Genomic DNA, 16,191 nt, shown 5'->3' with positions numbered 1-16,191 from the left:
GCCTGAATGCCCGTAGGAGGATTGATGGGAAAAGCCAGCAGTGACTCAGAGATCTATTCACAGAGGTGAGGTAGGCACAGCCAAAACACAATAACAAGGGTAAACAGGAAGACTGCAGATTCCAGACTTACCTAGACACACCGCTATTTGCAGACATTTTGATGCCTGTGTTTCTGCACTAAGTTAAGTCTTGTTGGACTTGTTTGCTTATCTTTAACAGTCTGGTGCGTGAACTCGTGTGTGAAGTGCAAAGGCTGGTCCGTTTCACACCCCCCCTCCCACTTGGTGCTTCACTGTCAAACCCGGCTTGCTGCAATAGGAGAATTAGGTCATAACCACAGACAACTTTTCTCAAAGACACTACTTGCTTGTGCGCTCCCTGGAATGCCCTTCCGCAAGACTTTCTATCTGAATATTATGTACATCAAATAGCGCTGAAAATGTTTATTTCACATTTTGCTTGATTTAATTTCCCTGTTATGTTTCAAGTAGGTGGATATGGAACACAAGCGTGACCTGCATTGTGATATTTTGAAACAAATGAGCCATCTTCAAGGTCTACGTTGACAATTGTATCAAATTTCAACTCAGATTCTGATTGCCAGAGTGAACACATTTCATCTTTAGGTAATCATAAAATGTGTTTATTTTTGTGACTTGTATAACGATAATTTTCTTGTTCCTAAAAACTGTAATGAAAGGTCTGATCATATCTAGCTTCACTTCAGCATTGATTCATTTCTTAGAGTTGTTATTTAGTGTCAGCTTCGATTGGATGGATTTAAAAATATGGATTGTCGTAAGGTTGTATTATTCTTAGGCTCTTGGGTTAATAGGTAATTTGACAGTGGCTGGACAGTGATGTTTGTGGTTTCACTATGAATGCGCTGACGGTAAATCGAGCGACTGTCTGTTTGATCTATGGCGAGTGGTTTCTAAGTAAGTTATAATATCACGGGTTCTCAGAAAATATTTCAACCTTTTAATATGAAAAGTGTTGGCTTTGCCGTTGTAATGAATTATGTTGGGCAGACAATGCTTGAATTACAACAGCTAAAAAGATAAAAATTAACAAAATATCTAGCACATTTAAAAATGTAGACAGTGAGCCTGAAATTTATCATCAATTATTTGTAGAAATATAATTCTTTTATTTTCCTTGTTTTTACAATATATAGAATAACGCGCACACACGCTTAATAATACATAAAGTTTACAGTCAGTGGGAAGTAACCCTTTTGATAGCGACGCAGTTGGCCTACAGTATATCAGCTAGTGTCCTTTTTTAGCTTTGGTTAGACAATAAAGAGTCACTGTGGGTGATAAAGACGGATTGTGTCTATCTCTTCTCTGTAAAGTTATAATCCGCCCCTCACATGTCCCACCGTAGCATGTTTATCCCCCGAAAACATATTGCGCAGTGCGCGTGCGCAGTACCGCGCGACCTGTCAAAACACTGGCCGCGGGGCGTCCGTGATACAAAGCCGTTTGCCGTCGCCTCGGACCCGGATCGGACGCACCGGACCCAGCGCTCTCTGACATGCCGGGACGTACCCAGTGAGTTTCGTGAGCGATGCGGATGTCCATAGGTTTGGTTCTTGGTTGGGGAAGGAATTAGGACGGAGAGACACTGGTAATAAACTACCATTGTTGTCCTGAAGCTGGAATCTCGGCGCCTGCGTCCTGGTTTTGGTTGTTAGCTAGTGTTAGCCACTTCGCTAGTTAGATCGGCTTTTGTGTCCATATTTAATTTAATTTTATTTTATTTTAACTCGGCATGACTGTTTCTCAGTGTAAGTAACTTTTTTATAGTCTGTTATCTCGCTGTGTCTTGTTAGATGGTGGTAGGATTTCTTCCATTTCGAAAGTGTATCATCCTGGTCCATGATTGCGTCCCTTTTCTTGATTCTGTTTTTCTGCAACATGAAGTAGATGTATTACAATCTCTACGGTTTGCTGAAGTGTTTTTCATAGTTTTTGTTTCGCTGTTCGCTTAGAAGTTTCACTTTTGATCTAGATTATTAGCTACGATGCTATCGGTGACGTCGTAGCTACTCTATTCACGGTACATTTTCTTTGCAGGTTTATAATGATATATTATACTGTTTACTTTTTTCATCTAGGTAGAAAACGCCGTAAGGATCGAGAGTGAACTTCTAAGAAGTACCAAGTTTGACGACATTCCCCGCGGGAAGGCTGAAGGCTGTTTTTCCTCCCTGCGGATTAACTGACTATCTAATTAACTAACTGACTGTATTAATGCCACAATGCAGGCCTTTTGTACGGATTCACACAAAACGACAGGCCACGTCAGAACTCTCACAGTGTTATAACAGGCAGAGAAATATAGGACACCATTCCAGCTTTTTACATCCCAGCATTTTAAGTGACCTGGAAAAAAAAACGTGGCAGGAGCACAGCGGCTCACTGATGGCATTAAAAAGCTGCCAGGCTTTGCTGCCATCTTAGATCTTCTGCAGAACTTCTGAGAATAAACTGGGAAGTAAGAACCGGCCATTTAAAATAGATTTACCAAGTAAGGGGAAGAGGAATTTGTCATTAGCGCTTGTGACACACCGTCACTTGCGAACCTCATTCTTGTGAACCACCTCAGTAGATGTCCAGGTGACCAGCGGTGCTATGACCACCAGCGGTCCCATGCCGACTCCTTCGCCCCTCCGCCCTGCAGTGGCTCCCTCTGTGCAGCTAGGGGTCACTGTTCTCTACACCTGCCTGTATGGCTGCCTGTTTCTGGTGGTCTACATCCAGCTATGGCTCCTGCTTCTCTACCGACACAAGCGCTGGAGTTACCAGAGCGTCTTCCTCTTCCTGTGTCTGTTCTGGGCCGCCCTCCGCACCACCCTGTTCTCCTTCTACTTCCACAACGCTGTGGCTGCCAACCACCTGTCCAAGCCAGCCTACTGGCTGCTCTACTGCTGTCCCGTCTGCCTGCAGTTCTTCACCCTCAGTCTCATCAACCTATACTTCACCCAGGTGAGGATCTCTGGGTCCTGGGCCATTTCTCAGGGTGATTCCCCGGCTGTGGGGCCTGGTCCTTCCTAGATATTGCAGAGCTACGCATTAGATTTGTGGCTGGTTCCACCGGTTTTTATTTCAGGTGATGCTTCTCTGAATGTGGTTTCGTACATTATGTTGCTGTAATATTAATCTCCTCCCTGTTTATTTTTTATTTTTAAATTTCAATTCAGCTTTGAAATGCATGTTCAGTGTCTTTCATGAAATAGTTGATTGCACATGATGTGGAACAGAAAATGAAGATCGACCTCAGTGTGGTTAGGTCCCATGAGAACGACTTGCCCAGGCTTGTGTGGTGTTCGGTGGAGGAAAGCAACAAATAATGTGAATGTATTTGGAGGGTTTTGGGCAACATAAGGCCAAAATTACTTTGGGAAAGTATATGTCTGATTATCTGGGCCTATACCGTTTTCACCTGATATGGGGATCAGTGAATTTCCATCTGTAGATGAACATTTCAGATAATTAGGTGGAACCTAGAAACCATTTTCACCACCACTTTTCCTTCCCGGAAAAGAATGTGGTGAAAACACTGACCTTATTTATACAAAATTGAGTTTATGGAAGCTGAGTTTAAAAAAGGGGTAGGAAACACTTGAGTTTCTTAACTTCTTCTCTCTGCAGGTTTTGCTGAAAGTAAAGGAGAAATTTAGCTCTGAGCCAAGCAGAGGACTGTAAGTGTTTGTTTAGATGTGCTTACCAACCCACATGCACACAAAATGTCTGAAAGTGACATCACTTCCGTACAGTTTTTTTTTTAAATGCTGTACAGGAAAGCATGCATTTTGCATGGGGTGGGGCCATAGCCCTTCGTCCAATCACTGTGACCCTGCTCTTTCTCCCAGACGCGCGGTGCGTTGGGCCTACGGAGGCATGAGCCTGCTCTTCCTGTGTGTCAACGTGGCATGCGCCAGTCTGGGTGAGCGCAATGGTGGTACGGCGGGAGGCGGAGCCTGGAGGCTGGTGTTGCTCCGCGTGCTGGTCAACGACCTGCTCTTCATCCTGGAGGCCGTCTCCATGGCGGTGCTCCTGCTTCAGCTGACGCGCATGGCGCCCTCTACCAGCCCGTACCTGCACAGCAAGGTGAGGTCCTCAAGCCGAAAGAACAAATACTGGCAGCCATTATTGTAAGGTTATTTATTACTTGTTGGCTAAGAGGGTCCTATTTAAGGATATGTTTCCCAAAAGCCCCCATTATAAATATCTAAAATATTAATGAGTGACATATTGTGAAGCCCACAATTTAGTAATCTGTATAAATTTGGCATATCCTTATGTTTATTGAATTCGGTTAGTGGACCACGCCACATGCTACTGTTTTGATATATGATGGAAGCAATAAACAGTGAGGTGGCGGTGAAGAAAGGGACAGCTCAGTAGCCACAACATCGTTTGAAAAGGGAGATATTGTGGATAAACGAGTACAAGGCTTCTATGGTCTTCTGGTGTTTTTTTTTTCCCCAATATGTTTATTAAACATAATGATACGCCGAATTCATACAGATTTCAAATTTCTGGGTGTCACAATATGCCTCTCATGAAAGGTGGCATGCGGATAAGTGTTTACGCTCGTCACCTAAAGCCCTGGTGATTACTGTCCATGTGCCATATAACCGTGATTTGATATCACGCAGCCTTAGTTGGAACCATTCAGTTACGTGTGCTAACATTGTGCCGAGGCTGAGTATTACAGAAATGTGTGGCAAAGTAGGGAACAATAGCATGCTTTTTATGGAGACGATTGAAATCTATACTTTAACATGCTAATAATTGTCACAAAAAAGGTCTTTCAGCTGAAACTCGTTTTCAGAAATTCTTTAAACTGTTGTTATACATGTAAGTAATTCACTTTGCCACCAGGATGACAGAGATTTTTGGGTTTTGCAGAAGAGGATCAGTGAATTGTGTTTAATGTGCCGACTCCCCTCCCTTCTTCTCAGGGTATTACCGTGTGCCGAACTGCAGTGCTTGGCGCCGGCGTAATACTGCTGTTCTCCAGTAGGGCGTGCTACAACCTGGCTGTGCTCGTATTGTCCAGGGACCATCAGGTTGAGGCTTTTGACTACAATTGGTACAACATCTCTGACCAGGTATGCAACAGCATGTGAAGTCAATGAATTATACAATTGAGGAATATTATATATTTGAGCTTGCCAAAATGTGCTGTATTTAAATGACTAAAGATCTTGGGAGAGGGAAACGGGCAGATACCCTGTATTGCCCAGACCTACAGCTGTAACCTACTGTCAGTGTCTGAATAGAGGTTGTGGCCAAACCTTCCACATGTCTGTCCCATCAGGCTGACCTGCACAACGACCTGGGAGACGCAGGCTACCTGGTGTTTGGGGTGATCCTCGTCGTGTGGGAGTTGTTGCCCACCAGTCTGCTCATTCTCATCTTCAGGGTCCGCCAGGTCCCTCAGGAGACGGTCAGTGCTGCAGACCACGCCTCTGTCAGCAGATCGGCCCTGTATATGATGCCTGTCTAACCATAACCCCCCCCCCCCACAGGGCCACGTCACCACCCCAGTCAATCGAGGCTCCCGCTCCTACTTCTTTGACGACCCTCGGGGAATCGAGGGTGACCCAGGCACCCCCTGGCTCCACAGCGCACATCCGCAAAACAGGTGACTCTGCCTGGCTTCGCGTTTCCCTGGCATGTCTGACCGGCTGCTTTCGCGGTCGAACATCCGAAGCGCCTGCTTCTACCGCAGGCTAATCTGTCACGCCTTTCTTGGCAGCTGGTTTGGCCGCAGCGAGACGGCGCCCCTCCTCTTCGCCAAGAACCTGCACCAGACCAATCAGCATCATACCTTGTACTCCACTCCGCAGAGCTGACCACTCGTGAAGATGCAGTTTGGCACCCCTTCCGGCCAATTAGCCCTCATCTGTATCCTGACCTGTCGCCTGTCTTGGCTCTCTCACCTCCACACTCCTTTCCTCCGAACGAAGAGTACATTTGCATTTCAGAATAACCTTGTGGTCCACTGGCCTGTACAGGAGCCCTAAAATGACATGATACTGGGTAGCAAAATGCATCCTTACCCCAGAATGGAGGAAAAAAAATCCACCGGATACATCAGCTTTTCTTCACGCATGGTCATGCTGGGATTAGCCTTTTAAAAGTAGACTTTGACACTATCAGAAGTTCCTGCTTAGCTTAGTGTGTAGTTGGGGGCCCAAACTGTCAACATGACAATTCACTCCAGTTGCATGATCCCAAAAATGGTGGCAGCCTGAATACCCACAAGCTCAATTGATCATTGATGCTCTGAGTGGTGCTCACGGGTGGTGCTAGTGAGGCAAGTGCTAGACATTTAGGGAAGAATATGTATCTATATTATAAACATCTTTTTGAAGGGAATATTATCCCCTGTGGGGCTTATAGAATGACTATGGAATTCATTTTGTATATAAAATTTCCATAATAAAACATTTGAGATTTAATTCATACACTTTATACAATTTTTTATTTTCTACATATATTTAAACAAGTGTGAAACCTTGAGATTTTATCTTGATCAATACACCTCACCTTCCTAATTATGTCCCAGGTTCTCAGTCATGTGACTGGGTGGTGACCAATCTAACAGCCACATTCACTGTATAATTTACAAGACGATACTGATTTATTAAATTGCCCTTCTGTAACTGACCTTTTTTCTTCAGAGCAGCAAGGTCTGCAAAAGAATTAAGACCCCCACCGCTAACTGATTTAAAGAAAATGTTAGACACAGAAGACTTCCTCAGAATGGTTTATTTTTGTATATGTACAGAACCTCCTATTAAAACTCTTTATACACTATGTACAACTTAAATTAGCCCTCCACTGTTCTCATTGCGCGTCATCTTTCCAAGCGCTGAAGAAAAATGAAAAGTAGTAAGAAACCGGCCATCTGCAAATCTCAGTCCATCAACGTGAGCAGAGTATTTGGGGTGAGACCCGCATTGCTAAGCTAAACATTCTTTGCCGCTGGTCTCCAGGCTACCGACTGACAAAAGGAGAGGGAACAGACCAGGCCGTTTAAAAAAAAAATTAAATGTATAGATTGAGAGACATCAAGAGATCCGGAGAACTGGATAGAAAAACATCACTGTCTTTCACCGCCTGTCAAAATGCAAACCAGGCACACGTAGGAATTTAAAAAAATAAAAATTCTTTTTTTGAACCTGGACCGGTCATCGCGATCAAAGTGTGCAACTGGGGGGAGCAGGAGGGCAGAAGTACACACAGCCTGTTAGGAGAGAAAGTATTTACTGGGGGGGGGGGCTCAATTCAGAGCAGTGATTTATTTTCAAGTGACACAAAGCTGTCATTGAGAATCAGTCACTGTCCCAACTGGACAGCGGCTCCCAAATGTCTGCCGTGTTGTGTGTACGTGTGAGAGGGAGGGACAGTCAGCTTGCTGTTGAGCAGGGGAGGGATGCCATTCATCTTGTACCATCCGGTCCCTGTTGAGTTGACAGGTGTACGAGTCAGGGGGTCCACTGGGCAGGGTTGTTGGGGGTGGGGGGTCCGGGGGGCTGACAGCTGGCCATCATTGCTCGGAGGGGGCAGCCGTATCCAGCTTGCGCAGACGCCGCCTTCTCAGTTCGGCGGCGTTAGGTTCGCCGTCCTCCTCCAGCACCTCCTCCTGGGTGGTGGAGTCAGCGGGGGAGAAGCCTGTGGCGCCGTTAACGGTCTCACCTGGGGGAGGCGAGAGAGAGCGAGGGAGAGCGAGAGACGTAGAGTTAACCAGGGAAAAAAAAGCAGCAGGCTGGGTCCCCGGCGTGCTGTTCTGTGCAGGGACCACTCACCTGTCTGAGGGTTAACCGCTGGGGTCCCGTCCTCCATGCTGTCTGCCGTGGAAGCTGCTGCAGCCCCGTCCGCCGTGGAAGCTGCTGCAGCTCCGTCCGCCGGGGAAGCTGCTGCAGCCCCGTCCGCCGGGGAAGCTGCTGCAGCCCCGTCCGCCGGGGAAGCTGCTGCAGCCCCGTCCGCCGTGGAAGCTGCTGCAGCCCCGTCCGCCGTGGAAGCTGCTGCAGCCCCGTCCGCCGGGGAAGTTGCTGCAGCTCCATCCGCCGTGGCCGCCTGAGCACCGGCCGTTTCCGACCGGGGAGGGCTGACGGGACACAAGGCAGCCGCCGTGAGCCGCGTTATAGAGGACTGGCTCTGATACTGACTGACATTTCACACTAACAATACACCCAACTCTAGGTCACCAGACCGGTACCAGTCTATGCCAGTATTCCCCGAGCTTCGGAACACTGGGAGTTTTGTGGAAGGGTGATAGATTTCAAATATAAACCATATAGTTTCAATTTTTTACGACCCCTAACGCTCACATGCTCTTACATCTAGACAGAAAAGTAACAACCGCTGAACTTATGAAATCACTGATCAGTTTGATTCTGTGATCCCCCCCCCAGCCATTTTACTGACGAGTGGAATTTCTGTACAACAAACCAGTCAAAAGGTTGGGACACGACGGTCAACACACGACGGCTGTGCTGGAGGGCACTTTGCGGGGGCCGGCTCTGATGAAAACGATACCTTAGTGTAGCCACCGTGCTGAGGTAGTGGTGGATGTTAAGCATGGCTGCGTCCAGCAGCGTGTGGATATTCTGCAGGCACTGGAGTCGGGCCTCCAGGCCGCGTCGGCCCTCCTGCTCCAGCTCCTGCAGCTCCGCTTCAGATAGGCTGGACAGCGAAGCTGGGGGGGGGGGCATGGACGACACTGCAGACGGACGAGAAGCGGATGAATTGCGATTATTTGATGATCATGTTTAGGAAATGCTCCGAGTGCATCGGAGAAGCACGGCGAGGTGGGAGGGGTCCCCGCTTGGCAGACCTACCGAAAGGTGGGGGTGGGGGCATGGCCAGCCAGGGGGCGGAGGGCAGCGGTGGTGGGAAGGTGAAGGGGAATCCTGGGATAGCAGCTCCGGGAGCGGGAGGGACTCCGTCGGGGCCAGGCTGGCTGGACTGACTGCTGCCTAAAAACACAGAAGGACGTGATGTCACATGTGAGCACTGATGTCATGCGAAAGGCGATGGCACACATTGCCAAACGATGCCCTCGCTGGGCCGGGCCCCTGCCCACTCACCGGCAGGGCGAGTCCCTCTTACTGCACCGGGGTGAGAAGCCTCATTAGGAGCCACTCAAAGCTACAGACTCGGGCCTGCTAAGCTAGTCGTTGATTTAGCACCAGGATCGACAAAAGAGGCAGATCTAGCACGCGACTCATCGCCCTGTGGGTCGGAGGCTTCGTATCTCAGACAGCATCATCGCTCCTCTGCCTCCGGGGCATTTGTGGAGTGGATCAGCATCTCACAGCCCACAGAGGTTTACTCACCAGCTCCCTGGGAGACCTCGGACCCTGGCTGGGGGGAGTCCGTCTGCGTCGGGGGCACCGGAGCCACCGCTGGGGGCACTGCACCAGGAAAGGGGCCCCAGAAGGGGAAGAGGCCGGGAGGGAAGGGGGGCACCATTCCGGGAGGCACTGAAGGGGAGAGACCATGCTGTTCGTATTCAGAACCTCTTCAGCAAAAGGTGTGAGGCTTAGTCAATCAGTGTACATTTACTGGGCCTTAAGAGGGGCAGTTCACCCCAAAACTGGAAGTGCTATCTATCCATTTAGGTTATTCTCCTGGGAGTTGCCTAGTTTTGGAGATAATTGGCCGGAGAAATGTCGGCTACTCTCGAATATAATGGCACTAAAAAAAAATACATCAGAAAAATTCAACACAGTCTCTTACCAGAAATCATGACCTGGTTACTCAACATAAACTACTTACTACGAAGTCTGTGGATTAACGTACAAACTATTTTCTTCTACCGAACTCCATACACCAATCACTGTGCAGAAGATCTCGCCGAGGTGCTCGTACCTGGTGGTGGGACTGGCTGGTCAGCCGGTGGGGGCGGGGCAGCAGGTGGGGCGGGAGGCTGGGTCGGCGCCTGATTGGGCAGAGATGCACGGAGCACGTCCATGCGACAGGTGGGGCAGGTCTGCTGCCTCTGGAACCATGAGCGAAGGCAGCTACGGCAAGAGGATAAGGCAGGATTATGCCGCTGACAGGATGGGGTGATGGCCAGCGGATCAGTTAGAATCCCAAGCACATCCAACGCAGACATGAAACAGGGCTAATCGTCTAAGACGAGGAAAATAAATGTCTAAATGCGATAAATGTTGCCAACAAGTATTTAAAACATGACCCGTAACATGCAGGGTTACATAACCAATCAGCTTTAGATATTACTACAGCAACACACAAGTATTTTACAGAAAAAAAACAGCAGGAAAGATATATCCTCCAAGAGTTTAAAATGCAACTCGCATTTATTTAAAGGTGAGCCCAGAATACAGGACAGAGGTACACACCTCAGCTGAGCATGACACTGCAAGCCTGCCTCACCTGGAGTGGAAGATATGATTGCAGGGCAGCTTCTTGGCCCCAGTCACCATCTCCTCCCGGCAGATGATACAGACGTTGTCAGTGGCCTGTAGATCCTCAGGCGTGGCATCAGGGTACCTTAATTGGGGGGAGATTTTTTGTGAGTGTAAAAGCCACAATCCACTAAACACAGAAAGACAGAGATACACACATGGCAAAAAAAAAAGTCGGTGATACCCCTCTGAATTCAAGTAAAGCACTATAAAGTACATAAACACTCTAGTTTACAGAGAACAGCGTAGTACTGATGAAGATGTAGGAATAACGTTGTGGATGTGGCAAACGTAATCTCAAACCTACGGGAAAAGGGGAATTAACACAGAATCATAGTGAGGCCCTTGTCAGTCACTGACCTCATTAACGCGTCAGCACAAGATGGAGAATCAGTACACGCGTACCACAGGGGAGCGGACACACTAATGCTATTCATAACCACACATGTCAGCGTCTTTCACTATGTCAGTGCAAGTCCTCAGAAAGCCTGGTAATGCCGCACCACATTCTTCCTCAGATCCAGGACACGCTAGAGGGACTGTATCAGTCAGCCAGCTTAGGAACGTCAGGAGATCCAGCAGAAATAGCTACACACACCAGGGTCGGGTAGACGTTCTACCTCTGCGACCCCCAAAAGCAAGCGCGACGTGAAGATGACGGCCATCTCATACTCACAGAGTGTTCATGTTACGGATGGCTCGCCGAGACATGATGGCGTCGGTTACGGCCTTCTTAAACTGCCTGTAAGGAGATGCGAGAAAAAACAGTTATAAGATCAGAGACCACATGGGAAGGGGGCTGGGGCTGATCACATGACCACCCAGAGGATGACGTCACTCACCTCATGGCCAAGTACATGGGCCGGATGGCGAAGAGGGGGAAGGTATGCACCTTGATCATAATGGTCATGAAAGCCATGTAGAGCAGCACCTTGATGAAACCTGGAGAGATGGAGGCTTCGTTGAGAACGTGAACTGAGCTTCACAAACGCGACGGCCCCGAATGACGGGAGGACGTGACAAGGTACCGGTGAAGAGCTCCGTGTAGAGCATGTAGACCGCCTTGTTGTCCCAGGGATTTTCGCTCTGAAGGTCGATGGTGTGCAGCGTGTACTTGATGAAGGTGGTCAGGACCATCGTAAGCAGAATGGCATACTGATTAAAAAAAAAAAAACACCATATTAATGAACACATTAATTCAAAGACACAAAAATCACATTATTAGACTTAATACAACTACTCCTCGTGTAGCAAACAAGTTCCATTACAATGACCAGGTCATTAAGGACATTGGTCACTTCGTTAAAATCACAGTCGCCTAAGCGTGACCACGACTGTGCTTACGACATTACTTCAACCTTCCATGCTCAATCTTTTATCCTTTAACAGCGACATTTTGCACATCCTTCTGCAAAGATATCTCTCACTCCATTGTGAGCTGTGGTCAGGCGTATGAAATTTGGTCACGAATGCATGTTGGTCGGAAAATGAATTTTTATTACCGTCGTATTAGCGAATGGTCGCTAACTGAGGTAGCTGCTAAAACAGGAATGGCTGTATACCCAGTTGTGTTCTCGGGTATGAAGAGAACCCCAAAATACAAACATGGGGATGAAGGGGGGGCTCCACAGGTTAGGACACTGCACCTGTAAATGCCTGTTCAAATCCAAGGATCGGCAGGCTGATTTTACCGTTAGGTCCTTGGGCAAAGCCTTATACCCTTCATGGGACCGTCAGAGCCTGCCTTTTAAAAGCATCTGCCAAATAAATGTACCTTACAAGATGCTTATCCCGTGAGGGGGTCACGCTCACCTCGAAGCCAAAGACCAACTGGACTGAGGCGCCGCGCGTGATGATGCTGTGACAGGCGTGGTTAACAAACAGGAAGTCCAAGACGCCGAGCAGCGCCATTAGGGCTGCGGAGCAAAGCAGAGAGCTGAGAGTGAGACACGGCGGAGCACGTCGTGCGGCACTGTGCTAACGTCCTGCCCTGGGGCACTGGCCCATGACGCTCAAAGCTACCACAGCCTGAGGATTTGCATTCCTGTTTAAATAAAGACCTGGGACTTCCGGTAATATGAGGAACAAAAGGAAGTCACCGTATTTACAGCAACAGGTTATCAGCCAGAACATTCACAGTTAATCACCAAACTTTGAGAAGCAGTGTCTTTTCACATGATTATGAAATCATATAAGAAACTACTCACAGAGTACGTATGAATTCATAAGAAACAACTCACAGAGTACTCTGAAATGAAAGATCCAGGAGATATTTGGACTCCTCTCCATCTGAGGAAAGACACACTCATTCAGAATTGCGGACCTTAGCTTACACAAATCCCCATCCCCCTCCCCCACCCCTAGATGGCCACTCCCACACCCCAGCTCAGCCACTCACAAAGTCCACCCTGTCCTCAGCCAGCCAATGGAAGCACTTCAGGAAGAGCAGCAGGGTGAAGAGCGCCACGAAGCGTGGAGAGAAATCGTCGCGGAACACCGTGAAGGCCAGGCAGGTCTCCGTGACGGCGTACCAGGAGCGCTCTATCAGATGCTGATGGCGGCGGGAACAAGGCAGACGTGAAACGGTTAAGACTGATGTCAATACAAATGCAACAATACACACGAAGGCAAGCAATGTAAAATTTCTCAAAATAGGCGATTCTGATAAGGTAGTAGCATTAACATCTGTTACAAACGCTACATTTCCAGATAAGCGTACGAATACCGTGACGAGACACGGCAGTGGGACACACCTCCATCTCAGCGGCTCGTAGCTGTCCAAAGAACACCTTACGCATGAATTTCCCCAGCAGAAAAACGAGCACAAATGCCTGGATGTACAGTACCTGATTGAGGACAACAGAGCAAAGCAAGAGAGGCTGTAATAATAGGCTACAAGCATTAACCACGGCTCAGTCACATATTTAATGCTAAAACGTTTCATTGTGGTGCCATGGTCAAAGGAAAGTAGGATCAGTCCAAGTGTGACTGGTCAGCATTCCAAAGAGGTACTTAAAGACAATGTGACAAACACATATTAATGGGGGCCGTGTGGAGAAGCATGGTACCATCTCACGCTTGATCTGCTTATTTGTACAAGGGACCACAAACCAACCAAACCATGGAAGATCTGACCTTCAAGCCCCAGAAAGTAGCACTCATCTCCATAAATAATTTGCATGTTTAGGTGTCACAATCTCTGTTCCAATGCTGCTACATCACGTCCTTTGTGTCCAACCTAACTTCAACACGAAAACAACAATCCCAGTTTGAAATATGGCCAGACAAAGCAGCCGTCAGCATAACTCACACAGAGCCAGGGGGGAACAAGCATTAAGCATCTAGCAGATTCAGATACAAGGTGGTGTAATCTGCAAGCATAAGAAACCTGCAGATCACAGGTCAGATCACCGGTCTTCTGTGCGATAGCTCGAGATCCGTATTTTAAAGGTTGTACCTGCATCTCCACTACACATTTAACGAGGTTCACGGTAGGTCTGCACCACACTCACCGCCATACTGGGGCTGCTCTTGGTGAGGTAGACAACAGTGGGATAAAACTGGTGTTTCAGGTAGTAAGCGTGTGCAATCACAGCCCCAGTGAGGACCAGGCTGGTAGCCGTTACCAGGGCCACTCGAACCATGGTGTACTCCTCCTGTTGGAAAAAAAACATGGAAGTTTAAGAATATGTTTGTGAAATGTTTTCCTCTCACCATGATGACTGTTAACACACAGCAGACGTTCTGCCTAGGGCTACACACTTATTAAGTCACTAACATTTTCTAAAGACATGCCTTCAAAGATAACTGACCACAGGGGTGTCACTGGACATTCTGGGGCCCCTAGCAAAATGTCACCTTGGGCACCCCTTACATTACATAATTTTGTAATTTTACATATTCAAAGGTCCCAGTAAAGTGCTGGACCCCCTGAATCTGTTAGCGATTCCAGGCCCCGCCTGCGCCCCTGACTGATCATACAATACTGACGACACCAACAATATGCCGTATTAGTCATCGTAATTATCAATTTATTAAAATCAGCATGCATTCACGTTTAACACAAAATAAATGCCAGGTTTGACTCCTTCAACGGCGTCTCCATTTTATCCTGCAACACCTTCAACTCGTTCGTCGCGTCTTTGGGTTTCAACTACAGCACAGATGGAATCATATACAAAGATACACATATTACCTAACAATTAAGAAATGTAAATATATAGTAAAAAAAAAAAACACGGTAAAATAATTCTTCAGCGCGTATACTGCAATGTCCTTGTCTATGGTGCAACACCTTAATCTGTCATCGGGTTTACCTTGCAGGTTAAAAAGACAAAAACAGCGCAGACACCGCGTTTGTGGGTAACTACATTTATACGGCCCCTTGGCTAACCACATAAACTAGTTGGCTAGTGACTCATGGTTAATGACATAACAAACATGATACAATTATTCAACAAAGTGTAACTAACGTTTTGTTCCCGTATCATGGCATCACGAGGAAATGCCATATTAAACAGTGTCCAGTAAAGTGTTATACGTTTGTGCGGGTCAGGAACCTGTGTCGCTGATCTAGTGCCAGAACCGGGACAGGGACCGACTTACCAATCTCTGCCGCCGACGGAGCTTTAGCTGTCCGGCTTAGGCCCGACGTCACCCCGACGGTGTGAAAGTCGGCGTGGCACAACCGGAAAATGTGACGCCTCCCTCAAAGGCGACTTCTCTGCGTGCAGCAATTTTCACTTCATCCAGTTTTTCTGTGCCTGTTGTGTGAAATTATTATGAAGTCTTTCGGTACTTTCGTGGACGTGTTTATTTTTCGATAGAGGTACTCAGTAAAGAACGGACAACTCACTTCCGGTGCGGCGCAAACCAACCATTTTTAGTGGTGATTACATTTCTCCTTACGTAGTCATTATACGTTTTTCTTTATTTAAAGGATTTAAAAGGATATTGAAATATTTAGAAAATAAATCTACTTCACATTAACTAAAAACTATCGTGGTAAATGCAATATATTTCACCTGCGTGTTTTGAAGACGATCCAAGTCACCCCCGCTCGGCTCAACCCCAGTGCAGCCCAAGTTTGCAAAGTGGCTGCTTGTAAATTTCAAACAAAATCAAAGTTGTTAACAGCCAAATGTACGCAATGCCATTCTCTCGCTATAGATGCGAGTGGGTTTTAAAAGACCGCTGTAATAGTTTCATATCGTATAAGTTAAACAGAGAAAAACTGAACTCTTATTTTTTGTGCAAGCCCCACCCCTCCAAGGCACTACAAAATTTCGAATCCGTGTCGAAACGTAATAGGGTCGAGCGGACGCAAATACTCAAATACCGTAAATATAAACCTAAGAACGCACTGTTTTACCTCTGCCCTCTGAATGAGACCTCAAGTACTGTGCAAATGGAAACGCGCCAATAACACATTTGATATCAGTCTCTGGTTTTATTATTAACATTTAAGGATGTTTGTGATCTTAACATTTCTCGCTTAATAGGAGTTGTATTATGTTCGTTTGTGAAATTATAAATCTCCAAAAACAGCAAGCGAGCAAAACTGTACATGTTCTCTGCTTTCATCCCTGAATCCGCCATCAGAAAATAACCGTCGCTTTTAAATTAGAAATTACGGTAAGAGGCGAATACGTTTTGCGCAGATAATATTTCAGCCAATTAGACGCTGGCAAGTTTCCTGCGAGAAATACAAAGCGGAAATCAGCGTCGCGTG

General features: G+C 47.1%; 2 protein-coding genes across 5 annotated transcripts; one reads left to right on the top strand and one right to left on the bottom strand.

Moving 5' to 3' along the window:
- The first annotated feature begins 337 nt into the window (after nucleotides 1–337).
- On the top strand, nucleotides 338–6,488 carry gpr137 (G protein-coupled receptor 137). Of its 3 annotated transcripts, none has more exons than XM_072717638.1 (8): nucleotides 338–627; nucleotides 2,124–2,994; nucleotides 3,661–3,710; nucleotides 3,882–4,119; nucleotides 4,977–5,126; nucleotides 5,336–5,464; nucleotides 5,547–5,662; nucleotides 5,777–6,488. In XM_072717638.1, exons 2-8 carry the CDS (start codon nucleotides 2,641–2,643, stop codon nucleotides 5,871–5,873), a joined length of 1,134 nt encoding a protein of 377 aa, XP_072573739.1. In that variant the 5' UTR covers nucleotides 338–627; nucleotides 2,124–2,640; the 3' UTR covers nucleotides 5,874–6,488. The 3 variants fall into 3 exon arrangements, with proteins under 3 accessions (XP_072573739.1, XP_023653377.2, XP_023653378.2); XM_023797609.2 differs by lacking the exon at nucleotides 338–627 and adding an exon at nucleotides 1,431–1,557; XM_023797610.2 differs by lacking the exon at nucleotides 338–627 and adding an exon at nucleotides 1,586–1,793.
- A 289-nt stretch (nucleotides 6,489–6,777) lies between these two features.
- syvn1 (synovial apoptosis inhibitor 1, synoviolin) lies at nucleotides 6,778–15,773 on the bottom strand. 2 transcript variants are annotated; one of them, XM_023797607.2, is made up of 17 exons: nucleotides 15,485–15,773; nucleotides 15,066–15,223; nucleotides 13,973–14,116; nucleotides 13,214–13,306; nucleotides 12,859–13,011; nucleotides 12,701–12,749; nucleotides 12,273–12,376; nucleotides 11,489–11,615; nucleotides 11,303–11,402; nucleotides 11,137–11,202; nucleotides 10,429–10,545; nucleotides 9,901–10,052; nucleotides 9,366–9,512; nucleotides 8,868–9,005; nucleotides 8,566–8,749; nucleotides 7,833–8,134; nucleotides 6,778–7,722 (listed from the first exon to the last, which is right to left on the bottom strand). In XM_023797607.2, the coding sequence occupies exons 3-17, from the start codon at nucleotides 14,102–14,104 to the stop codon at nucleotides 7,574–7,576; spliced, it is 2,013 nt and encodes a 670-aa protein (XP_023653375.2). In that variant the 5' UTR covers nucleotides 14,105–14,116; nucleotides 15,066–15,223; nucleotides 15,485–15,773; the 3' UTR covers nucleotides 6,778–7,573. The 2 variants fall into 2 exon arrangements, with proteins under 2 accessions (XP_023653375.2, XP_023653376.2); XM_023797608.2 differs by lacking the exon at nucleotides 15,485–15,773 and having other exon boundaries at nucleotides 15,066–15,335.
- Nucleotides 15,774–16,191: the final 418 nt, after the last annotated feature.

The sequence above is a fragment of the Paramormyrops kingsleyae genome, chromosome 10 (assembly GCF_048594095.1).
Source record: "Paramormyrops kingsleyae isolate MSU_618 chromosome 10, PKINGS_0.4, whole genome shotgun sequence".
Classification (NCBI taxonomy): domain Eukaryota; kingdom Metazoa; phylum Chordata; class Actinopteri; order Osteoglossiformes; family Mormyridae; genus Paramormyrops; species Paramormyrops kingsleyae.
The sequence above is the reverse complement of the archived record's forward strand: the minus strand, read 5'-3'. Positions and strand labels throughout refer to the sequence as shown.